The 20,665-nt window shown below is 49.4% G+C and overlaps 1 protein-coding gene and 1 long non-coding RNA gene across 6 annotated transcripts in view; one reads left to right on the top strand and one right to left on the bottom strand.

Annotated features, from left to right (window-relative positions):
• ARHGEF18 (Rho/Rac guanine nucleotide exchange factor 18) overlaps positions 1-7,930 on the bottom strand; it is a 130,170-nt gene extending 122,240 nt beyond the window's left edge. For 3 of the 5 annotated variants that reach the window (XM_030936241.1, XM_030936242.1, XM_030936243.1), the window contains exon 1: positions 7,781-7,930. In XM_030936241.1, coding sequence (XP_030792101.1) covers positions 7,781-7,880 — 100 coding nt within the window. In that variant the 5' untranslated portion in view covers positions 7,881-7,930. Of the gene's footprint in view, positions 1-6,156; positions 6,288-7,238; positions 7,558-7,780 lie in introns of those variants that run through there. The other 2 variants (XM_010385094.2, XM_030936244.1) reach the window with 2 other exon arrangements.
• A 10,749-nt stretch (positions 7,931-18,679) lies between these two features.
• LOC115899283 overlaps positions 18,680-20,665 on the top strand; it is a 35,228-nt gene continuing 33,242 nt past the window's right edge. Inside the window, exon 1 of the long non-coding RNA XR_004059029.1 lies at positions 18,680-18,764. This is a non-coding gene — a long non-coding RNA (uncharacterized LOC115899283). The remainder of the gene's footprint in view (positions 18,765-20,665) is intronic.

The following is a 20,665-nucleotide window of genomic DNA, read 5'->3' as shown; positions in this document are numbered from 1 at the left end:
TGACTCTTCTATTGCATCCCAGTTCCCAAGGCCATCCTCTCTGCCCCTAACTCCAGCCCCTGGGTCCCCTGACACTCCCACCTGCTCCCTGACCCCAGCACAGTGCCTGATATGCAATGAGCCTTCAAGGATGGTCAGTGGAATGAACCAGCTAATCAGTCTTCACATTGGCTCCCTCCTTCATAAAAACTCATTGCTACCTTGAACAAGTACGTGGCTCATGCAGGTGATGGTGGCCGTGACTAACAAGTCACGCAGGCTGAGCGATGTGGCTGGCCTGACCAGGAGGGGCTCATATGGGCAGTGGGGAACGGGGGACAAGGAAGCCCACAAGGCAACGAGTGCATGACCAGCTCTTATGATATTGTCCGGCACTGTCCTCTCGTGCCCTGCGTACCTGGACATCATCTGGTTATCTTCAAGGGTCAAACTCTTGAGCATTAAGAAGTTTCTCTTTGATGGCTGGGTGCGGTGGCTCACGCCTATAATCCTAGCACTTTGGAAGGCTGAGGCAGGTGGATCACCTGAGGTCAGGAGTTCGAGACTAGCCTGGTCAACATGGTGAAACCCCGTCTCTACTAAAAATACAAAAATTAGCCGGGTGTGGTGGGGGGCACCTGTAATTCCAGCTACTCGAAAGGCTGAGGCAGGAGAAGCACTTGAACCTGGGAGGCAGAGGTTGCAGCAGTGAGCTGAGATCACGCCATTGCACTCCAGCCTTGGTGACCGAGTGAGACTCGGTCTCAAAATAAATAAACAAATAAATAAAGAAGTGTCTCTCTTTGCAACAACAGTTCACTCAGACCTTTGATGATTTAATAAAGGCTGTTACCAGTCCCCAAAGAGGTCATCTGAGGCCTGGGGACCCTGGGGGTTGAGAGAGAGGGCACCAGTCGATGTGTGTATGTGTGTGTGTTTGAGTGAGGTGTGTGCCTGAGAGCCTCTAATCCCCCTGTTTTAGTTTCTGCCCTGAGCCTCCTGTCCTGCAGCTGGGCCAGAAACCAACCGTATCTAGGACCCCCAGGAAATCACTGGACTGCCCCTGAGGAGTTCAGCGGCTGAGTTAAGAGGGCGGACTTTCTTTCTACAAATTTACCGCCTGAGACAAGTTCCTGGCCGAGTCTTGGGAGACATTGCCTCTGAAACAAGAGGGACCCCACAAGTCTGTGATAATTCCAGGGGGCCCCGGAGAATCAGGGGTCATGGAATCCAGGGCCGGTGCCAGCGGAGTCTGTACCCTGGCCAAGAAAAAGCTCGAAGGGGGATGGCGGGCAGGCCGTCCTGGGATCCCCGCCTGGGTGGATGGCTCCCGCTGGTCACTGCCAGCTGCTTACCTCTCTTGAAGGCCCACCGCTTCAGCCACAGCTTGGAGAAGGCTGGCCAGGAGTGGTTGAGCACCGAGTCAGCCATGGGGGCCGTGCGTGTGTGCGTGTGAGAGCTCGAGTGTGAGCTGGGCTGGGAATCCCTGCCAGGATGGAGCTGCCAGTAAGAGGGGCGGAGACTGCCTCCAAGGTCTGCCAGATGCATCAGCTGATAGAAGCCTGGGGCTTCAGCAGGGGGGCTGGGGTTTCCAGCACAGGGGCCCAGGGACCCCTGGTTTGAGGGAAAGCCAAGCCCTTTAGCACCCTCTGTCCCTTAAACCCAGTCCTACAGGTCTCTTACCCTGGCTGGACAAGACAATCTTAGGGAAATACAAGTACAGCGTGGGTCCTATGGGGAGCCTGGGTGTGCGTGGATGTCTGAGTGTTTGTGTGTGTGTGCGTGCCATCGTCTCGGTGGGTTTGATGATGCATTTACATGTTTAGAGAACACGTTTCAGGGTTAGTTCTGAATATTAACTTGTCAATGTGGGGTGTATTTGATTATCTAGATAGTTTTAAAAGTGTCTCTGTGGTTGTGTTTGTGTGTGTGTGTGTGAGAGAGAGAGAGAGAGAGAGAGACTGAGAATGCCCATTTGTATCTGTGGGGTCAGATCCACCTGCATGACTCATCTGTGTCTTGGGGAGATCTGTTTCTAGTATCTGTGAGGTGGTTTTGGTGTCTGCCTGGGTTTCTGTGTTTCTACATATTTGTGTCTTCATCTGTTTCTGTTTTTTGTTTGTTTGTTTGTTTGTTTTGAGATGGGGTCTTGCTCTGTCACTCAGGCTGGAGTGCAATGGTGTGATCACAGCTCACTGCAGCCTCCAACTCCTGGGCTCAAGGGATCCTCCGGCCTCAGCCTCCTGAGTAGCTAGGACTATAGGTGTGTGCCACCACACTGGCTAAGTTTTTTTTTTTTTTTTGTAGAGCTGGGGTCTCACTATGTTGCCCAGGCTGGTCTCAAAACTCCTGAGTGCAAGCGATCCTCCTGCCGCGGCCTCCCAAAGTGCTGGGATTACAGGCATGAGCCACACCACCTTTCTCTCTGTACCCAAGTGTGGGGTATGGTGCATGTGTCAACGAGTGCTCATTCGTGCAGGTGCTGCCCCCTGGTGGTAGAAGCTCCTTTATCAGCATCTTCACTCCTTGTGTCTGAAAAATCCCTGCTTCAAATCCTGGCTTCAAATCCCAGCTCCTCCAGCACATACTTGCTGTGTGACTCTCTCCTGCAGTCCCCCAATCCTTTACATTACTTCCCAGCCCCAAATCACCCCCAGCTCCAAATCAGCTTCCCAAAGTGCTGGGATAACAGGCATGAGCCACCGCTCCCGGTCTGTTATTTTTTAACTTTTATTTTTGAGACGGGATCTCACTCTGTTACCCAGGCTGGAGTAGTGTGATCTATAGCTCACTGCAGCCTCGAACCCCTTGGCTCAAGCAATCCTCTTGCCTCAGGCTCCTGAGTAGCTGGGAATATACGTGCATGCTATCACACTTGGCTATTTTTTTGCTTTTAATTTTTTTGTAGGGATGGGGTCTTCTACGTTGCCTAGGCTGGTCTCAAACTCCGAACTTCAAGTGACTTCCACCCTTCCAAAGTGTTGGGATTACAGACGTGAGCCATAGCACCAGCCAAATCTCACTTTAAACATACAACAGGGGTATCTATTTCTTTTCTTTTTCCTTCTCTATCTCTTTTTTTATTATTTTTATTTTTTTTAGACAGAGTCTCACTCTGTCACCCAGGCTAGAGTTCAGTGGCGCGATCTCAGCTCACAGCAACCTCCAACCTCCGACTCCCGGATTCAAGCGATTCTTCTGCCTCAGCCTCCCGAGTAGCTGGGATCACAGGCATGCACCACCATGCCCAGCTAATTTTTGTATTTTTAGTAGAGGCAGGTCTTGAACTCCTAACCTCAGGTGATCCTCCCACCTTGGCCTCCCAAAGTGCTGGGATTACAGGTGTGAGCCACTGCACCCAGCTAAGTGTCCCTTTTAAAAATACAACAGGGTATCTATTTCTCTTTCTTTTCTTTCTTTCTTTCTTTCTTTCTTTCTTTCTTTCTTTCTTTCTTTCTTTCTTTCTTTCTTTCTCTCTCTCTCTCTCTCTCTCTCTCTTTCTTTCTTTCTTTCTTTCTTTCTTTCTTTCTTTTTTTTTTTTTTTTTTTGAGATGGAGTTTCACTTTTGTTGCCCAGGCCGGAAGGCAATGGTGCAATCTCAGCTCACTGCAACCTCTGCCTCCCGGGTTCAAGTGATTCTCCTGCCTCTGCCTCTCAGTAGCTGGGGTTACAGGCACCCGCCACCACGCCTGGCTAATTTTTTGTATTCTTAGTAGAGATGGGGCTTCACCATATTGGCCTGGCTGGTCTCGAACTCCTGACCTCAGGTGATCCAACTGCCTCGGCCTCACAAAGTGCTGAGATTACAGGCGTGAGCCACTGCACCCAGCTGGAATATCTGTTTCTAATGATGGCAGGCTAGCTTATTGCAGATTTATCCTCCCACCAAGAACAAATAGAAAAGCTGGACAAAATTGAAAGAGTAAAAAATCACCCTTGCTTGGAAGGCACTGGCAGTCAGATTTGGAAGAATCACGGCCCTGGAAAGAAAGGAAACCTTGGGGCTGGACGCAGTGGTTCACATCTGTAATTCCAGCACTTCGGGAGGCCAAGGCAGGCAAATCACCTGAGGTCAGGAATTCAAGACCAGCCTGGCCAACATGGTGAAACCCTGTCTCTACTAAAAATACAAAATTAGCCGGGCATGGTGGTGGGTGCCTGTAATCCCAGCTACTTGGGAGGCTGAGGCAGGAGAATCACTTGAACCTGGGAAGCAGAGGTGATGAGCCAAGATCATGCCACTGCACTCCAGCTTGGATGACATAGCAAGACTCCATCTCAAAAAAAAAAAAAAGGAAACCTAGGAAAGTGAGAAGGACATAATGAGGCAATGCTTTTCTCTCACAAACAAGTTGTTGATTTGAGCACAGTTCTTGAGTGAGTGGGAGGCAGACCAGAAAAAGCCTGAGAAGCTGAATGTAGCTCTTAGCAATCTTACATTGGGGAAATAAACATTGGAATTCAGGGTCCACAAAGAGGAGGTGATTGAGACTCCTAAAAGACTATACCCTAGGAGCAAGGAGGGACCAGACATAGACTAGCCCTCACCAAGAGCAAAATCCATCTTCAAGTCAGCGTAGGTCATAATCAGATTAAAGTGATCTTTCCTTTCTCTAACTGCCTGCCCAAAGCAAAAGTAAACCCTCTATGAAGGAGAATGGCACCATAAAGAGACACAAATGATCCCTATTGTTTTTCACAAACAAGGCCTGGCATTTAATCAAAGACTACCAGGCATACTAGAAGACAGAGCCTCATACCAAAAAACAAGAAGAAAAACAGACAATAACAGCAACCCTACAGGAGATAAAGATGTTAGAATTAAAAATACAACAGGCCAGGTGCAGTGGCTTATATCTGTAATCCCAGCACTTTGGGAGGCCAAGGCAGGTGGATCACCTGAGGTCAGGAATTCAAGACCAGCCTGGGTAACATGGTGAAACCCTGTCTCTATTAAAACTACAAAAATTAGCCAGGTGTGGTGGTACACTTATAATCCCAGCTACTCGGGATGCTGAGGGAGGAGCATTGCTTGAACCCAGGATGTGGAGGTTGCAGAGAGCCGAGACTGTGCCACCACACTCCAGCCTGGGCGACTCTGTCTCACTCTGTCTCAAAAAAAAAAAAAAAAAAAAGAGAGAGAGAGAGAGAGAATACAGTAGCATATGACACGGGGATGGGTGGATGGGATCCTCAAGAAGTCCACTCTAGCACACTTGCTTACAGATTGAGATCCACCATGGGTATGATACAGAACATTTCAGAAGATGGTGGGGACTGCTCAGGAAGGAAGGCTTAGTGACAAGGTCAGAGTATGAAGGTGTAGGTGAGGCTGACAATGTTTTCTGATCTGTTACGAGCCAGACACTGCACTAAGATCTCACAGACAAAACTTCCTAACAGGCTGAGCGAGGTGGCTCATGCCTGTAATCCCACCCCTTTGGGAGCCCAAGGCAGGAGGATCACCTGAGGTTAGGAGTTCAAGACCAGTTTAGCTAATATGGTGAAACCCTGTCTCTACTAAAAATACAAAACTTAGCTGGGCGTGGTGGCGTGTGCCTGTAATCCCAGCTACTTGGGAGGCTGAGGCAGGAGAATTGCTTAAACCCGGGAGGTGGAGGTTGCAGTGAGCCGAGATTGCACCAATGCACTCCAGCCTGGGTGACAGAGCAAGACTGTGTCTCCAACACACACACACACACACACACACACACACACACACACACACACACCCCAAAAACTCATAACGACTTTTAACAGATGAGCAAACGAAAGCTCAGAGCAGTTAATTCATTTGCCCAAGGCCACAAAGAGGACAGGGAACTGGGATTTGAACGCCCAGCTGTCCAACACAGTCACCATATCATCTACAACAGTATTGACCATCAGCATATGCCCATCCCTGTCACGGGCTGGGGGATGGCCAGGGAGGCATGGAGACAGCCCAGGCTAGAAGCACCAACGTGTTTGCAGTTGGCATCTACTGGTTCTTCACAGCATAGTGAAAAGGCCGCCTCCACCAGGAAGCCCTCCCAGAGTGACTCCCAGTCACAGCAAGGGAGTTGAAACGTGGCTCATTATGAGGGTAACCCTTTCCGACCTCTTTTGGTTATCAGGTTCTTTTCTTAGAACTGCAGGTGACCTGGCCTTGGAGCATCAGCCCCCAGAGTCACTCACCGGCTCCGTCCTCTCTGCCCCAGCCGTCCACTCTAGCTAGATTCACTCCCTCCTGGTTCTGGGGCCACCTTCCTAGACCTCAGGGTGCCTGAAGCCCGCCCTGCAGCACTGGGGGCTGGCAGGAAACAACAGACTGGGTGTGCCCGGCACAAACCGCAGCCTTCCTCTCCTACCCCTCCCGGTCCCAGGCAGGCGGTGGTGCGGGAGGCCCCCTAAGAGGTGGCCACGAGAGGAGCCAGGGGATGTCTCCCAAGGGGGAGAACCCAGAACCTCCACCTGGAGGAAGGCTGCCTGGGTGGAGGGTCGTGCACTCTGAATGATCTCAGATCAGGACAAGACCTTTCTCAGGGCCGGTTCTCAGCCATCAGCCTTAAGTGTGAGTTTGTTTTGACAGTGGATTCAGAATCTGCATCAGGGAGGTTCATGGGGTGCCCCGGAATCTGCAGTTTAAGATGCAAAGGGCACCTGAGCCTTTGCCACAGCTCCCCCATTCATTCTGTCTCCTGTCGCCATGTGGGAGGGCCTTGGCTACAAGGGGCTCTATCCTCCTTTCTTGGCCTTGCGTTTTCTTTTCTTTTCTTTCTTTTGAGACTGAGAGACTCACTTCAACCTTGGCCTCCCGGATTCAAGCCATTCTCCTGCCTCAGCCTCCTGAGTAGCTGGGATTACAGCCGCCCGCCACCATGCCTGGCTAATTTTTATATTTTTAGTAGAGACGGGGTTTCACCATGTTGGCCGGGCTGGTCTCCAACTCTTGACCTCAAGTGATCCACCCTCCTCGGCCTCCCAAAGTGCTAGGATTACAGGTGTGAGCCACCGCGCCTGGCCTCCACCTCCCTTTCTTACCTAGTGGCCCCTCACGGATCCCCGTCCCCTGGGGTGACCTCTTATGACCACAGATCTCTGCACAAAGAACGCAAGGGTCAAACAGCTTCCCCCACTCACTCAGGAAGCAAGTTGACTGCAAGGAGGAGACAGGCAGTGATGTCTGTCTGCCCGCTGTCCCCCGAGACTTCCCAGACCCCACTACCACTCTGTCCCAATGGGTGCATCTCTCTCCACTTCCCAGGATATGTACTCACCAGATGGAGCTCGGTTCTTCGACCTGCAGGCACCCAGCCCGGCTACCAGCTCCTGCAGCCCCCATGACCTACGGCCAGGGTTTCGATCTGGCCCAAGGGTAGAGCCTCGGATAACCACAGAGTGGCCCAACAGCACCTCGACTTCCTCTTTTTCAACTGCCTGCCTGCATGCTCGCCACTCTGCTCCCAGCTGCAGGCCAATCTAGGGGCCTAAGAAGAGTACAGAGGATGGGGGTTCTAGAGGAACAGAGCCCTGCTCCCACCCCTCAGCCCTGTGCATGCAGGTGTCTTGAGGAGGAGGCGTGGGGAGCTGGGGGGAGGCCCAGCATCCTCAACCCACACCCAGCAGCTTCCTGTGGAACCAACTGCTGGAGAGGAACAGGGTGTGGGGGCCTCACCCAGGCACATGGGTGTATAGACAGCAACATACAGCGACATGCAAGTCATGTGTATCTGTAGAGACTCAGGCACCCAGATGAACCCCAGCATGGTGGGTACACACAGAGAGACAGAAACACACAGTTACATTGTTACATGGGTACCTGGAAACTGGTGGAACAACACTGTGTGCTGGTAATGTTTAACAACACCTCTTCGATTTGTAGCCATTGCCAATTCTCCTGGTGTAAATACTCCCGGCATGGCTGATTTCACCTACCAATCATGACATCAAGCGTGGAGTTGACAGGAAATGCTCAAATTTGGCTTAAAAAAAAAAAAACACAACGTTTATTTTATTTTTAGAGATAGGGTCTCATTCTGTCATCCAGTCTGGAGTGCAGTGTAGAAATCAGAGCTCACTGCAGCCTCAATCTCTTGGGCTCAAGTGATCCTTCGGCTTCAGCCTCCTGAGTAGTTGGGATTACAGGCACATGCCACCATGCCTGGCTAAGTTTTTTGTTTATAGATAATTTATGTATAATTTGTATATACTTTATATATAATGATGCATAAATTATATATAGACTTCATATAATTTATATATAATTATTATATATAATTTTTCTTTTGAGGCAGGCTCTCACTCTGTCATCCAGGCTGAAGTGCAGTGGGGCCGATTTTGGTTCATTGCAACCTCTGTCTCCTGGGCTCAAGTGATCCCCCCACCTCCGTCTCCTGAGTAGCTGGGACCACAGGGACACATCACCATGCCTGGCAATTTTTTTTTTTTTTTTTTTTGGTTTGTATTTTTAGTAGAGACAGGGTCTCACCATATTGCCCAGGCTGGTCTCGAACTCCTGGGCTCAAGCAGTCCACCCGCCTTGGCCTCCCAAAGTGCTGGGATTAGAGGTGTAAGCCACTGCGCCCAGCCTAATTTTTTTTTTTTTTTTTTTTTTTTTGGTAGAGACAGGGATTTTACTATGTTGCCCAGTCTGGTCTTGAACTCGTGGGCTCAAACAATCCTCCCACCTTGGCCTCCCACAGTGCTGGGATTACAGGCATGAGCCATGATGCCCCACAAAACTTGGCTTTTGAGCTGGCTTCAGCCTGTCACTGGAGTGGGTACTCTACAAAAAAATAAAAAATTAGCCAGATGTGGTGGTGCCTGCCTGCAGTCCCAGCTGCTACAGAGGCTGAGGCGGGAGGATCACTAGAGCCCAGGTGTTCAAAGCTGCAGTGAGCTATGATTGTGCCACCGTACTCCAGCCTGGATGACAGAGTGAAATCCCATTTTTTTTAAAAGAAGGTTAAAATGGTAAATGTTATGCTATGCCTATTTTACCACATTTAATCACTTTAACATTATTTTTGTTGCATTTTCCATAATCTGTGCTTTTTTTCCTTTTCCTTTTTTCTTTTCTTTTCTTTTTTTTTTTTTTTTTTTTGAGATAGAGTCTTGTTCTGTTGCTCAGGCTGGAGTACAATGGTGCTATCTCGGCTCACTGCAACCTCCGCCTCCTGAGTTCAAGCGATTTTCCTGCCTCAGCCTCCCAGGTAGCTGGGATTACAGTCGCCCACCACCACACCAGGATAATTTTTTTGTATTTTTAGTAGAGATGGGGTTTCACTATGTTGGCCAGGCCGGTCTCGAACTCCTAACCTCAGAGGATTCGCCCACCTTGGTTTCCGGAAGTGCTGGGGTTACAGGTGTGAGCCATCACACCTGGCCTCACAATCTATGCTTTTGATGTTGCTTTTATCTACGGAACCTGTTTGGTAGAAATATGATATAATGGGTGCTGCTGCCCATCTCTTTCTGACTCACTGTTCAGTGGCGTCATTCGAAATTGGCTGTGGTGAGAGTATTTACACCATGAGAACTGGCAATGCTGTAAATCAGTGCTCTCCACTGGAGAGGTTCAACATTTACTGGCACACTCCTGCACAGCAGCGCACACAGACGGTCTTGGGATACCACACAATCACACCTCACACACGGTCACATATAGGCACAGGGACTCACAGAGGCAGGTACAAATGTGCACACCTACATGTAGGAGCCCCCCACACACACAGAGAACACGAGACACATACACGTGCACAACAGCACAACAGCCCTGCACAACAGGGCTGCAGGTTCCTGGAAACATGAAGCTCAAGTGCACACCCAGAGGACACACAAGGAGATGCAAACACACACACGTGTGCTCATGGGCACAACTTCACACCGGATCATGCAATGTCATGTGGACGCTCAGAATGGTCATGCAGACACACACACACACACACCCCAAACACCCCCGACACACACGTGGACTCACAATCACAGTCACACAGAACACACACACACACACGAGCAGATGCTGCTGGCCAGGTGCTGGGATTACAGGTGCACACCTGTAATCCCAGCACTTTGGGAGGATCACCTGACATCAGGAGTTCGAGACCAGCCTGGCCAACATGGGGAAAACCCGTTTCTACTAAAAATATAAAAATTAGCCGGGTGTGGTGGCATGTGCCTGTAATCCCAGCTACCTGGGAGGCCGAGGCAGGAGAACGGCTTGAACCCGGGAGGCGGAGGTTGCAGTGAGTCAAGATCGTGCCACTGCACTCCAGCCTGGGCAACAGAGCGAGACTCTGCCTCAAACAACAGACAAAAACAAAACAACAACAGAAAGGAGCAGATGCTGGCCACCTCTGAGAACACCTCTGGAGACACTGACTTGCACACTGGTTGCCACAGGACTCCTCAAAGTCACAAACACACAGACCCGGAAAGCCCTCACACTCACTCACTGACCCATAGCTCCACACTTGTCCCCAGGGACACACGTGGGACCGTCCAGAGAATCACAGCAACGAGACACACAGACACACACAGGACACAGGGGGACACAGACATACACAGATTTGCACACACCCATTCTGTAACCAACTGATTATTTCTTTCAGGCAACATGCATTTATCAAGCACCTACTGTATGCCAGGCACTGTGGCAGGTGAACAAGACACACAAACCCCTGCCCTGCAGGAGCTCCAGCCGGGGGAGGCAAACCGTGAATCAGGAAACACACCTAGGAGATAAATTCAGGTCCTGTGAATTGCTGCAGCAGGAAGTAAACAGAGTGATGCGACAGAGTGGGTGGGGGAGGTTGACGCTTTAGCCAGGAAGGTCAGGGAAGGCCGTTTGAGCTGAGGTCTGTAAGCTCAGAAGAAGTCAGGCATATAAATCAATGTCTAGCCGGGTGTGGTGGCTCACACCTGTAATCCCAGCACTTTGGGAGGCCGAGGCGGGCAGATCACATGAGATCAGGAATTCGAGACCAGGCTGGCCAACATGGGGAAACCCCATCTCTTCTAAAAATACAAAAATTAGCCGTGTGTGGTGGCATCCACCTGTAATTCCAGCTATTAGGGAGGCTGAGGCAGAAGAATCACTTGAACCCAGGAGGCAGAGGCTGCAGTGAGCCGAGATCGCGCTACTGCACTCCAACCTGGGTGATAGAGTGAGACCCGGTCTCAAGAAAGGAAAAAAAAAAAAAAATCTAGGAGAAAGTTATTCTGGGTGGTAGAAACTGCCAGGGCAAAGGCTTGGAGGCAAGACTGAGCTTAGGGTGTTTGAGGAACAGGAGGAAGCAGGCGTGGCCGGAGCCAGGCTGGAGGAGACTGTCATAGGACCCCAAGTGCTGGGATTAAAAATGGGAGCCACCGCACCTGCCCTTTTCTCCCACTTTTGATAGAGACATGGCAGAGTGAAATATTTCTGTGTGGTAGAAATATTCTGTGTTGGGCCGGGCGCAGTGGCTCAAGCCTGTAATCCCAGCACTTTGGGAGGCTGAGATGGGCGGATCACAAGGTCAGGAGGTTGAGACCATCCTGGCTAACACGGTGAAACCCCGTCTCTACTAAAAAATACAAAAAACTAGCCGGGCGAGGTGGCAGGCACCTGTAGTCCCAGCTACTCGGGAGGCTGAGGCAGGAGAATGGCGTAAACCCGGGAGGCGGAGCTTGCAGTGAGTCGAGATCGTGCCACTGCACTCCAGCCTGGGCCACAGAGCGAGACTCCGTCTCAAAAAAAAAAAAATAAAATAAAGAAATATTCTGTGCTGTTTGGGAGTGCCGTCCACACTTCCTGTCTACGCTTCCCCATTCTCTGAACTCTGGACTCTGTCCCCACTGCCCCCTGGACACCTGACACTGGCCTCCTGGAGGCTGAATGCAGAGGCCACCCCTCGGCTGTGCACACCTGGCTCCCTTCCTTCCCTTCCACCACCCTGTCCAGCCTGCAGAGAGGGCCGCCACCTGCTCTACCCTTTACTGCTTGTGTTGGTGGGAAAAGACACACAACATAAAATTTACCCTTTTACCTTTTTTTTTTTTTTTTTGAGATGGATTCTCGCTCTGCCGCCCAGGCTGGAGTGCATGGAGTGCAGTGGCAGGATCTCGGCTCACCGTAACCCTCGCCTCCCAGGTTCAAGCAATTCTCCTGCCTCAGCCTCCTGAGTAGCTGGGATTACAGGCACCTGCCACGACACCTGGCTAATGTTTTGTATTTTTAGTAGAGATGGGGTTTCATCCTGTTGGCCAGACTGGTCTCGAACTCCTGACCTCAAGAGATCTGCCCGCCTTGGCCCCCCAAAGTGCTCGGATTACAGGCGTGAGTCACCATGCCTGGCCTTAACCATTTTTTTTTTAATTTAAAAGATGATTTTAAAAATGTGTATACATTTAAGGAGTATAAAGGCAATTTTATTACATGGATAGATTGCACAGCAGAAAGGCTGGGCATTAGTGTAACCATCATCCAAGTAATGTCCATTGTACCCATTAAGTCATTTCTCATCCCTTACTCCTTCCCACCCATCCTCCTTTACCCCTTCCGAGTCTGCACTGTCTGAAATTCCACACTCTGACCGCGCATACGCATTATTCAACTCCCACGTATAAGTGAGAACATGTGGTATTTGACTTTCCATTTCTGAACTGTTTCACTTAAGATGATAACGGCCTACAGTTCCATTCATATTGCTGCAAAAGATGTGATTCAATTCTATATTTTAACCCTTTGTGTTCGTTTGTTTTGTTTGTTTGTTTGTTTTTGAGACAGGGTCTTTGTCACCCGGACTGGAGTGCAGTGGTGCAATCACAGCTCACTGTAGCCTCAATGTCCCAGACTCAAACAATCCTCCTGCCTCAGTAGGATTAGTAGCTGGGACTACAGGTGCGTGCAATCATGCCTGGGTAATTTTTAATCTTTTTGCACAGAAGGGATCTCATTATGTTGCCCAGGCTGGTCTTAAACTCCTAGACTCAAGCAATCCTCCCATCTGAGCCTCCCAAAGTGTTGGGATTACAGGCGTTAGCCACTGCACCCAGCCTATTTTAACCGTTTTTTTTTTTTTTTTGAGACAGAGTTTCGCTGTTGTTGCTCAGGCTGGGACGCAATGGTGCGATCTCTGCTCACTGCAACCTCCACCTCCTGGGTTCAAGCGATTCTCCTGCCTCAGCCTCCCAAGTAGCTGGGATTACAGGCACCTGCCACCACGCCTAGCTAATTTTGTATTTTGAGTAGAGACAGGGTTTCACCATGTTGGTCAGAATGGTCTCGAACTCCTGACATCAGGTGATCCACCCACCTCGGCCTCCCAAAGTGCTGGGATTACAGGCATGAGCCACCACTCCTGGCTAGATTTTTTTGTTTGTTTGTTTTTCTTTCTTTCTTTTCTTATTTATTTATTTTTTTTAGTGGTGTTGTTTGTTTCTGAGACGGAGTCTCACTCTATCTCCCACGCTGGAGTGCAGTGGCGAGATCTTGGCTCACTGCACTGCAACCTCCGCATCCCGGGTTCAAGCAATTCTCCTGCCTCAGCCACCCGAGTAACTGGGGATTATAGGCGTGTGCCACCACACCTGGATAATTTTTTTTTTTTTTTTTTTTTTTTTTTTTTTGTATTTTTAGTAGGGACGGGGTTTCACCATGTTGGCCAGGCTGATCTCAAACTCCTGGCCTCAAGTGATCCACCTGCCTCGGCCTCCCAAAATGCTGAGATTGCAGGTATGAGCCACCACGTCCAGCAGAATACATGCAATAGAACATAGGTCAGCAAACTATAACCTTTAGGCCAAGTTTAACCCAATACTTATTTTTATAAATAAAGTTTTTGTTCTTGTTTTCTGACAGACAGGGTTCCATTCTGTCACTCAGGCTGGAGTACAATGGTGTGATCATAGCTCACTGCAGCCTCGACTTCCCAAGTTCAAGGCAGCCTCCCTCCTCATCCTGTGGAGTAGCTGCGGCCGCAGGCATACAAGGCCGCACCCTGCTATTTTATTTTCTTTTTGTCTTTTTGAGACAGAGTTTCACCCTATTGCCCAGTCTGGAGTGCAATGGCTCAGTCTTGGCTCACTGCAACCTCTGCTTCCTGGGTTCAAGAGATTCTCCTGCCTCAGCCTCCCAAGTAGTTGGGATTACAGGCATGTGCCACCATACGTGGCTAATTTTTTTGTTTTGTTTTGTTTTTTTGTATTTTTAGTGGGGACGGGGTTTCACCATGTTGGTCAGGCTGGTTTTGAACTCCTGGCCTCAGGTGATCCACCTGCCTTTGTTTCTCAAAATGCTGGGATTACAGGCATGAGCCTCCCTGCCCGGCCTTATTTTATTGTTTGTAGAGACAGGGTCTCGCTATATTGTGCAGGCTGATCTCAAACTCCTGGGCTCTAGTGATCCTCCCACCTCGGCCTCCCAAAATGCTGGAATTACAGGCGTCAGCCACCCCCAGAGGGTTTTAAGCAAGGGCCTGTGAACCCATTTTGCTTTCACCTTTAATAGATGCCTTTGGCTAGGTGCGGTGCCTGTAATCCTAGCACCCTGAGAGGCCGAGGTGGGCGGATCTTGAGGTCAGGAGTTCAAGACCAGCCTGACCAATATGGTGAAACCCCGTCTCTACCAAAAATACAAAAATTAGCCAGGCATGGTGGTGCATGCCTGTAGTCTCAGCTTCTCGGGAGGCTGAGGCAGGAGAATCACTTGAACCCGGGAGCCAGAGATTGCAGTGAGCCAAGATCGAACCACTGCAATCCAGCCCGGTGACAGAACGAGACTCCATCTCAAAAAGAAAAAAAAAAAAAAGCCTTTTTCTTCCAGCCGTTGCTGCTATCATGGAGATGGCCACGTGGAGGCAGCACTTCCCCGTGGCTTCTCCTCTGGCCAGAATGACCACAGAAAGCAAAACAGAAAAAAATAAACTGACCATTGTGGAAAGCCAGAAGGCTTACAGGGGCCAGGCAGCTGCCTGAGTTAGTGAGGGCTATGGGGTGTGAGACACGGGTTTACCCTTCCTTCTACCACGTTTATTTTTTTCTTATAAAGGAGTAGTCTCACTAGGTTGCCCAGGCTGGTCTCAAACTCCCGGCCTCAAGTGATGCTTCCTCCTCGGCCTCGCAAAGTGCTGGGATTACAAATGTGAGCCACCCACACCTGGCCTTTTCTCCCACTTTTGACAGAGACGTGGCAGAGTGAAATATTCCTGTGCTGTAGAAAACAACATAATTTCAGACGGGTTAAAGACGAAATGTGAAAAATAAAGCAATACAGATCACAGAAGGAATCTACAGGGCTATTTTTACAATTGAGGCTTGAAAACATGCTTTTTTTTTTTGAAATTGGTGTGTGTGGATGTGTGTGTGTGTGTAACTAAGAAAACCCAGAAGCTATGAATGAAAATGCAGAAATACTTAATACATAAAAATCTATATAAACGTGGCAGGGCACGGTGGCTGATGCCTGTAATCCCAGCACTTGGTGAGGCTGAGGCAGGTGGATCACTTGAGGCCAGGAGTTAGAGACCAGCCTGGCCAACATGCAGAAACCTTGTCTCTATGAAAAATACAAAAATTAACCGGGTGTGTTGGCGTGCACCTATAATCGCAGCTACTCAGAAGGCTGAGGCAGGAGAATCGCTTGAACCCTGGAGGCAGAGGTTGCAGTGAGCTGAGATCTCACTACCACACTCCAGCCTGGGTGACAGAGCAAGATCCTGTCTCAAAACAAACAAACAAACAAATGAACAAACAAACCTACATAAACATCTGTTAAAAATCTTACAATAAAAATACATTAAATATAACTAACAGAATAATTTTATAAATTATCAGGGAAATATACACAAAAGCAATAAATAAAGATGAAATGGTTGTCTGAGAAGAGTTAGTACCTTTATATACAAAGAGGTTTCACCCATTGATAAGAAAAAGACACAATAGAAATAGCAAATTAAGACAGAATGTGGTGCCGGGCATGGTGGCCCATGCCTATAATCCCAGCACTTTGGGAGCCTGAGGCAGGCGGATCACTTCAGGTCAGGAGTTCGAGACCATCCTGGCCAACATGGCGAAACCCTGTCTCTACTAAAAATACAAAAATTAGCTGGGCAGGTGGTGGGCACCTGTAGTCCCAGCTCCTTGGGAGGCTGAGGCAGGAGAATCACTTGAACCTGGGAGGCAGAGGTTCCATCAGTGAGCTGAGATCACGCCATTGCACTCCAGCCTGGGCAACAGAGCTAGGCCTCAAAAAAAAAAAAAAAAAAGGAAAAGAAAGGATGTGCACAGGCATGTCTCGGAAAAGCACAGCCAAGAGCCAAAGAATGATGAAAATATAGTTCCCAGAAGCCTAGACAGTGTGAATTTCAATAATAGGGAGCTGTTTATTTCATATCTAAGAGTGTGGCAATAGCAACCACAAAAAGGAATGTATCTGATTATCATCTTACTACAGTTGAAATTATATTGGAAATTAGAAAATTTATTTCTGAAATTCTATAGGCTTAATCTGTCTATATGATATCTAATATTGTATTTTTTCTTTTCTTTCTTCTTTTTTTTGGGGGGCGGGGGACAGGGTCCCCCTCTATCACCCAGGCTGGAGTGCAATAGCACATTTTCAGCTCACTATAACCCCAACCTCTCAGGCTTAAGCGATCTTCCCACCTCAGCCTCCTGAGTAGCTGGAAAACAGGTGGCCACCCCAAGTGGCATTTCTTTTTCTTTCTTTCTTTCTTTTTTTTTAGTTTGAGAAGGAGTCTCCCAGCAGCGGCACAATCTCGGCTCACTGCAACCTCCGCCTCCCAGATTCAAGCGATTCTCCTGCCTCAGCCTCCCGAATAGCTGGGACTACAAGTGCGTGCCACCACGCCCAGTTAATTTTTGTATTTTTAGAAACGGAGTTTTACCATGTTGGCCAGGATGGTCTCAATCTCTTGACCTCATGATCCTCCCGCCTTGGCCTCCCAAAGTGTTGGGATTACAGGCATGAGCCACCGTGCCCAGCCAAATTGTATCTTTTCTTGGCAATTTTGAATAATATCACTATAAACATTTATGTCAAGGCTTCAATGTGAATATGCTTTCATGTATCTTGGTAAAATACATAGGAATAGAATTTCTGAGTCCTATGGCAAATGTATATTTAGCGTTGTAAGAAACATTTTAACGGTTCCTTTTTTCTTTTCTTTCCTTTTTTTGTGACAGAGTCTCCATCTGTCACTCAGGCTGCAGTGCAGTGGCACGATCCTGGCTCACTGCAACCTCTGCCTCCCTGGTTCAAGTGATCCTCCTGCCTCAGCTTCCTGAGTAGCTGGAATTACAGGCACATGCCACCGTGCCCGGCTAATTTTTGTGTTTTTAGTAGAGACGGGGTTTCGCCATGTTGGCCAGGCTGGTCTCGAACTCCTGACCTCAAGTGATCATCCAGCCTCGGCCTCTCAAAGTGCTGGGATTACAGGCATGAGCCACCGCACCTGGCTGGACTATTCTTCTTTATTCTTCTTTTGGTCCTCTTTCAGTTCTCTCTCTCTCTCTCTCTCTCTCCCTGTGTGTGTGTGTGTGTGTGTGTCTGTGTGTGTAGGCAAAAAGCTTAGATTAGCTAATTAGGCTGGGCACAGTGGCTTATGCTTATAATCCCAGCACTTTGGGAGGCTGAGGTAGGAGAATCACTTCAGCCCGGGAGTTCAAGATCAGCCTGGGCAACATAGCAAGATCCTGTCTCTACGAAATATTTGGAAAGTAGCCAGGCATGGTGGTGCCCACCTGTTCACCTAGCTACTCAGGAAACTGAGGTGGGAGGATCCTTCAAGTCTGGGAGGTGGAGGCTGCAGTGAGCTATGATTGCATCACTGCACTCCAGCCTGGACAATAGAGTGAGATCCTGTCTCAAAAAAAAAGAAAAGAAAAGAAAAAGAAAAATAGATCTATATATGTGCAGGAGATGTTACTTATTCAGACAAGTGAGAGTGCCTAGCACACTTGTGGACTCAGAAATAGGGTTGGCAGACCAAATATAGGAACCTGGGTGTCTTATATATTTATGTTAAATGCAGCGAGCCAATTCAGGGACTCTGTGGTAGCCTCTGTGTCCACAGGTGCTGGTTCCCCAATTCTCCTAGTAACATGTGGTGGGGCAGCAGGCTGGGCTCTTTCTTTTTCTCATTCAGGCTGTTGGACCCCAGAGAAACCACAAGGGACTTTAGAGGCTTCAACAGGAAAACCGCATCTTAATATAACCCAAGAACTGAACATTCTCATAACGAGATGTCCACAGAAGCACAGCGCCATGACTTTACGTACTTCCAATGGCAAGACGTGCCCTGGCGTGACTTCTGGCGCTGGTTATGAATCATAAAAGAGGGGTCACCCCTCTCTGAGCACTTTCTATGTAGTTTATTTAATCTCATGCAGTCTTCACAACCATCCAGGGAGGAAGGCCCTGTTGGCCCTGTCGGCCCCGTTCTGTAGATGAGGAAGCTGAGACTCAGTGAGGCAAGGCTCTGTGACACACTGTCCCCCAGAGGCTGCAGCGTGCAGAACCTCTTGGAACATCTGCTTTGTTAACAGCATGTTGAGAGAGACAGCCTCTGGGAATCTGTGTTAGGCACATTGGCCGAGGGCTGGGCAACCGTATTGCTAACCCTGCCTGTCTCTGCCAGTGACCTGGACTCATGCGGATGGTGTAGTGGACAACCTCTGCCTACCACTGGCACCTGCAAAAGACTCATCAGGGGACACAGGGCCATGCCCCAGCAGTTCCCTTCCCACACTGCATTATTCAGTAAGCACAAAGCAATATGGCAGGTGTGATCATCAGAGCCCAGGTAAGCAGTCCCTGAGCCCCAGACTGGGAAGTCCAGGGAGGCTTCCTCAGGAAGCAGGGCCCAGCAGATACCTGAAGGATGTGAGGGACCTGGGACAAGCACAGGGCCACAGGTGATTGCTCCCATCCACGACAAGGAGAACCAAGAGGAAAAGTGGCTATAGTGGAGGAAGCTGGAGACAGAGGCCATTGTGTCTGGGTCCAGTGGCATAGCTTTCAGTTTTATCCCTAAGCCAATGGGGGAGACATGGGAGGTTTTATGCAGAGGGGAGGCAAAGTCTGCTCTTTGTTTCAGAGAGCTCTCTCTAACTGGGCATGGAAGGAATGGATAGAGGGTATAATCCTGGAAGCTGGCAAAGTGGCAATGCTGTCATTCAGGAAGATAGGACAGAGGCCTGGGCACAGGAGAGAGAAAAGTGTGTGACTCTGGAGGGAAATTTGAGAGGCAAAATGAGCCAGACTTTGTGTAGATATGGGTGGATGGGGAGCAAGACTGCCACCCAGCTCTCAGCCTGGCTCCCCAGCGGACAGGGTCTGGGACAGGCTCCAGGGTCAGCACTTTTGACTGGCAGCCTCAATTCCCACCAGTCTGTGGGTGTAGTGTCCCTGTTCACTTCCCTCCATTCATCTATTTGCATTTCCTGAGGCTGGAACTTGCCAGCTGCTCCTCTGGTTGCCCTGGAAGGGAGAGGGCTGGGAAGGAGGTCTCCCACCCCAGCAGCTGGGCTGGCAAGGCAGACGCTGTCCCCAGCTGACGCTCTTCCTTTTCCTCCAGGTAGCACTGTGCCAGGGCATCTGGGAACCCCAGAGGAAAGGCAGGGTGTCTAGCGGGTGGGCAAGGGGTCATGGCCATGGGCGCCTCTCTTCCGATGCGCTTATGGGCTCAGCACCCTGCCAGGTGTCAGCAGGAGAGGGCTCAGGAATCCCAGGTGGGCAATGGGCAGTGGGGGCTGAGAACCTGTGTTTGGGTCATCCGGACAGGTGTGTGGATGTCATCCTGGGGGCACATCTGGTTCTTTATCCTTAATTTAGTCTGCTCAAACAGTACCCCCTCAAGGGACTTTGCCTCTCTCTATCTCTCTGCTCCCCTCCTTACCTCCCCCGTTTTGTTTTCTGAATTGTCTTTATTTTATTTATATATTTATTTTTGAGACAGGGTCTCACTCCGTCACCCAGGCTGGAGTGCCGTGGCACCATCTCAGCTCATGGCAACCTCCGCCTCCAGGGTTCAAGTGATTCTCCCACCTCAGACTCCTGGGTAGCTAGGACTGCAGGCTTGTGCCACTGTGCCAGGCTAATTTTTGTATTTGTTTCACCATGTTGGCCAGGTTAGTCTCACACTCTTGGCCTCAAGAGATCTGCCCGCCTCAGCCTCCCACAGTGCTGGGATTACAGGCGTGAGCCGCCTTGGGTCTGGCCTAGTTGTATAATAATTTCATTATATATTACAATGTAGTAATAACATAATAACAGTGCATCATAGTGCAAAATAAATGCAATGTTCTTGAATCATCCCAAAACCACCACCTTCCACTGTCTTCCATGAAACTGGTCCCTGGTACCAAAAAGGTTGGGGACCTCTGGCTTTAGCACCATCTCCTTTGTGCTATTCTTGTGATAGTGAGTGAGATCTCGTGAGATCCTGTCATTTAAAAGTGTTTGACACCTCTCTCCTTCCCTCACTCTCTTGCTCCTGTTCCTGCCATGTAAGACGTGCCTGCTCCTTCTTCACCTTCTGCCATGGTTGTAAGTTCCCTGAGGCTTCCCCAGAAGCCAGCACCCTGCTTCCTGTACAGCCTGTAGAACTGTGAGTCAGTTAAACCTCTTTTCTTTATAAATTACCCACTCTCAGGTATTTCTTTATAGCAATATGAGAATGGACTAATACATCATCCATCCATC

This window comes from Rhinopithecus roxellana, chromosome 8 (assembly GCF_007565055.1).
Source record: "Rhinopithecus roxellana isolate Shanxi Qingling chromosome 8, ASM756505v1, whole genome shotgun sequence".
NCBI classification, from domain to species: domain Eukaryota; kingdom Metazoa; phylum Chordata; class Mammalia; order Primates; family Cercopithecidae; genus Rhinopithecus; species Rhinopithecus roxellana.
Note: the sequence above shows the minus strand (reverse complement) of the source record. Positions and strands in the feature narration are given on the sequence as shown.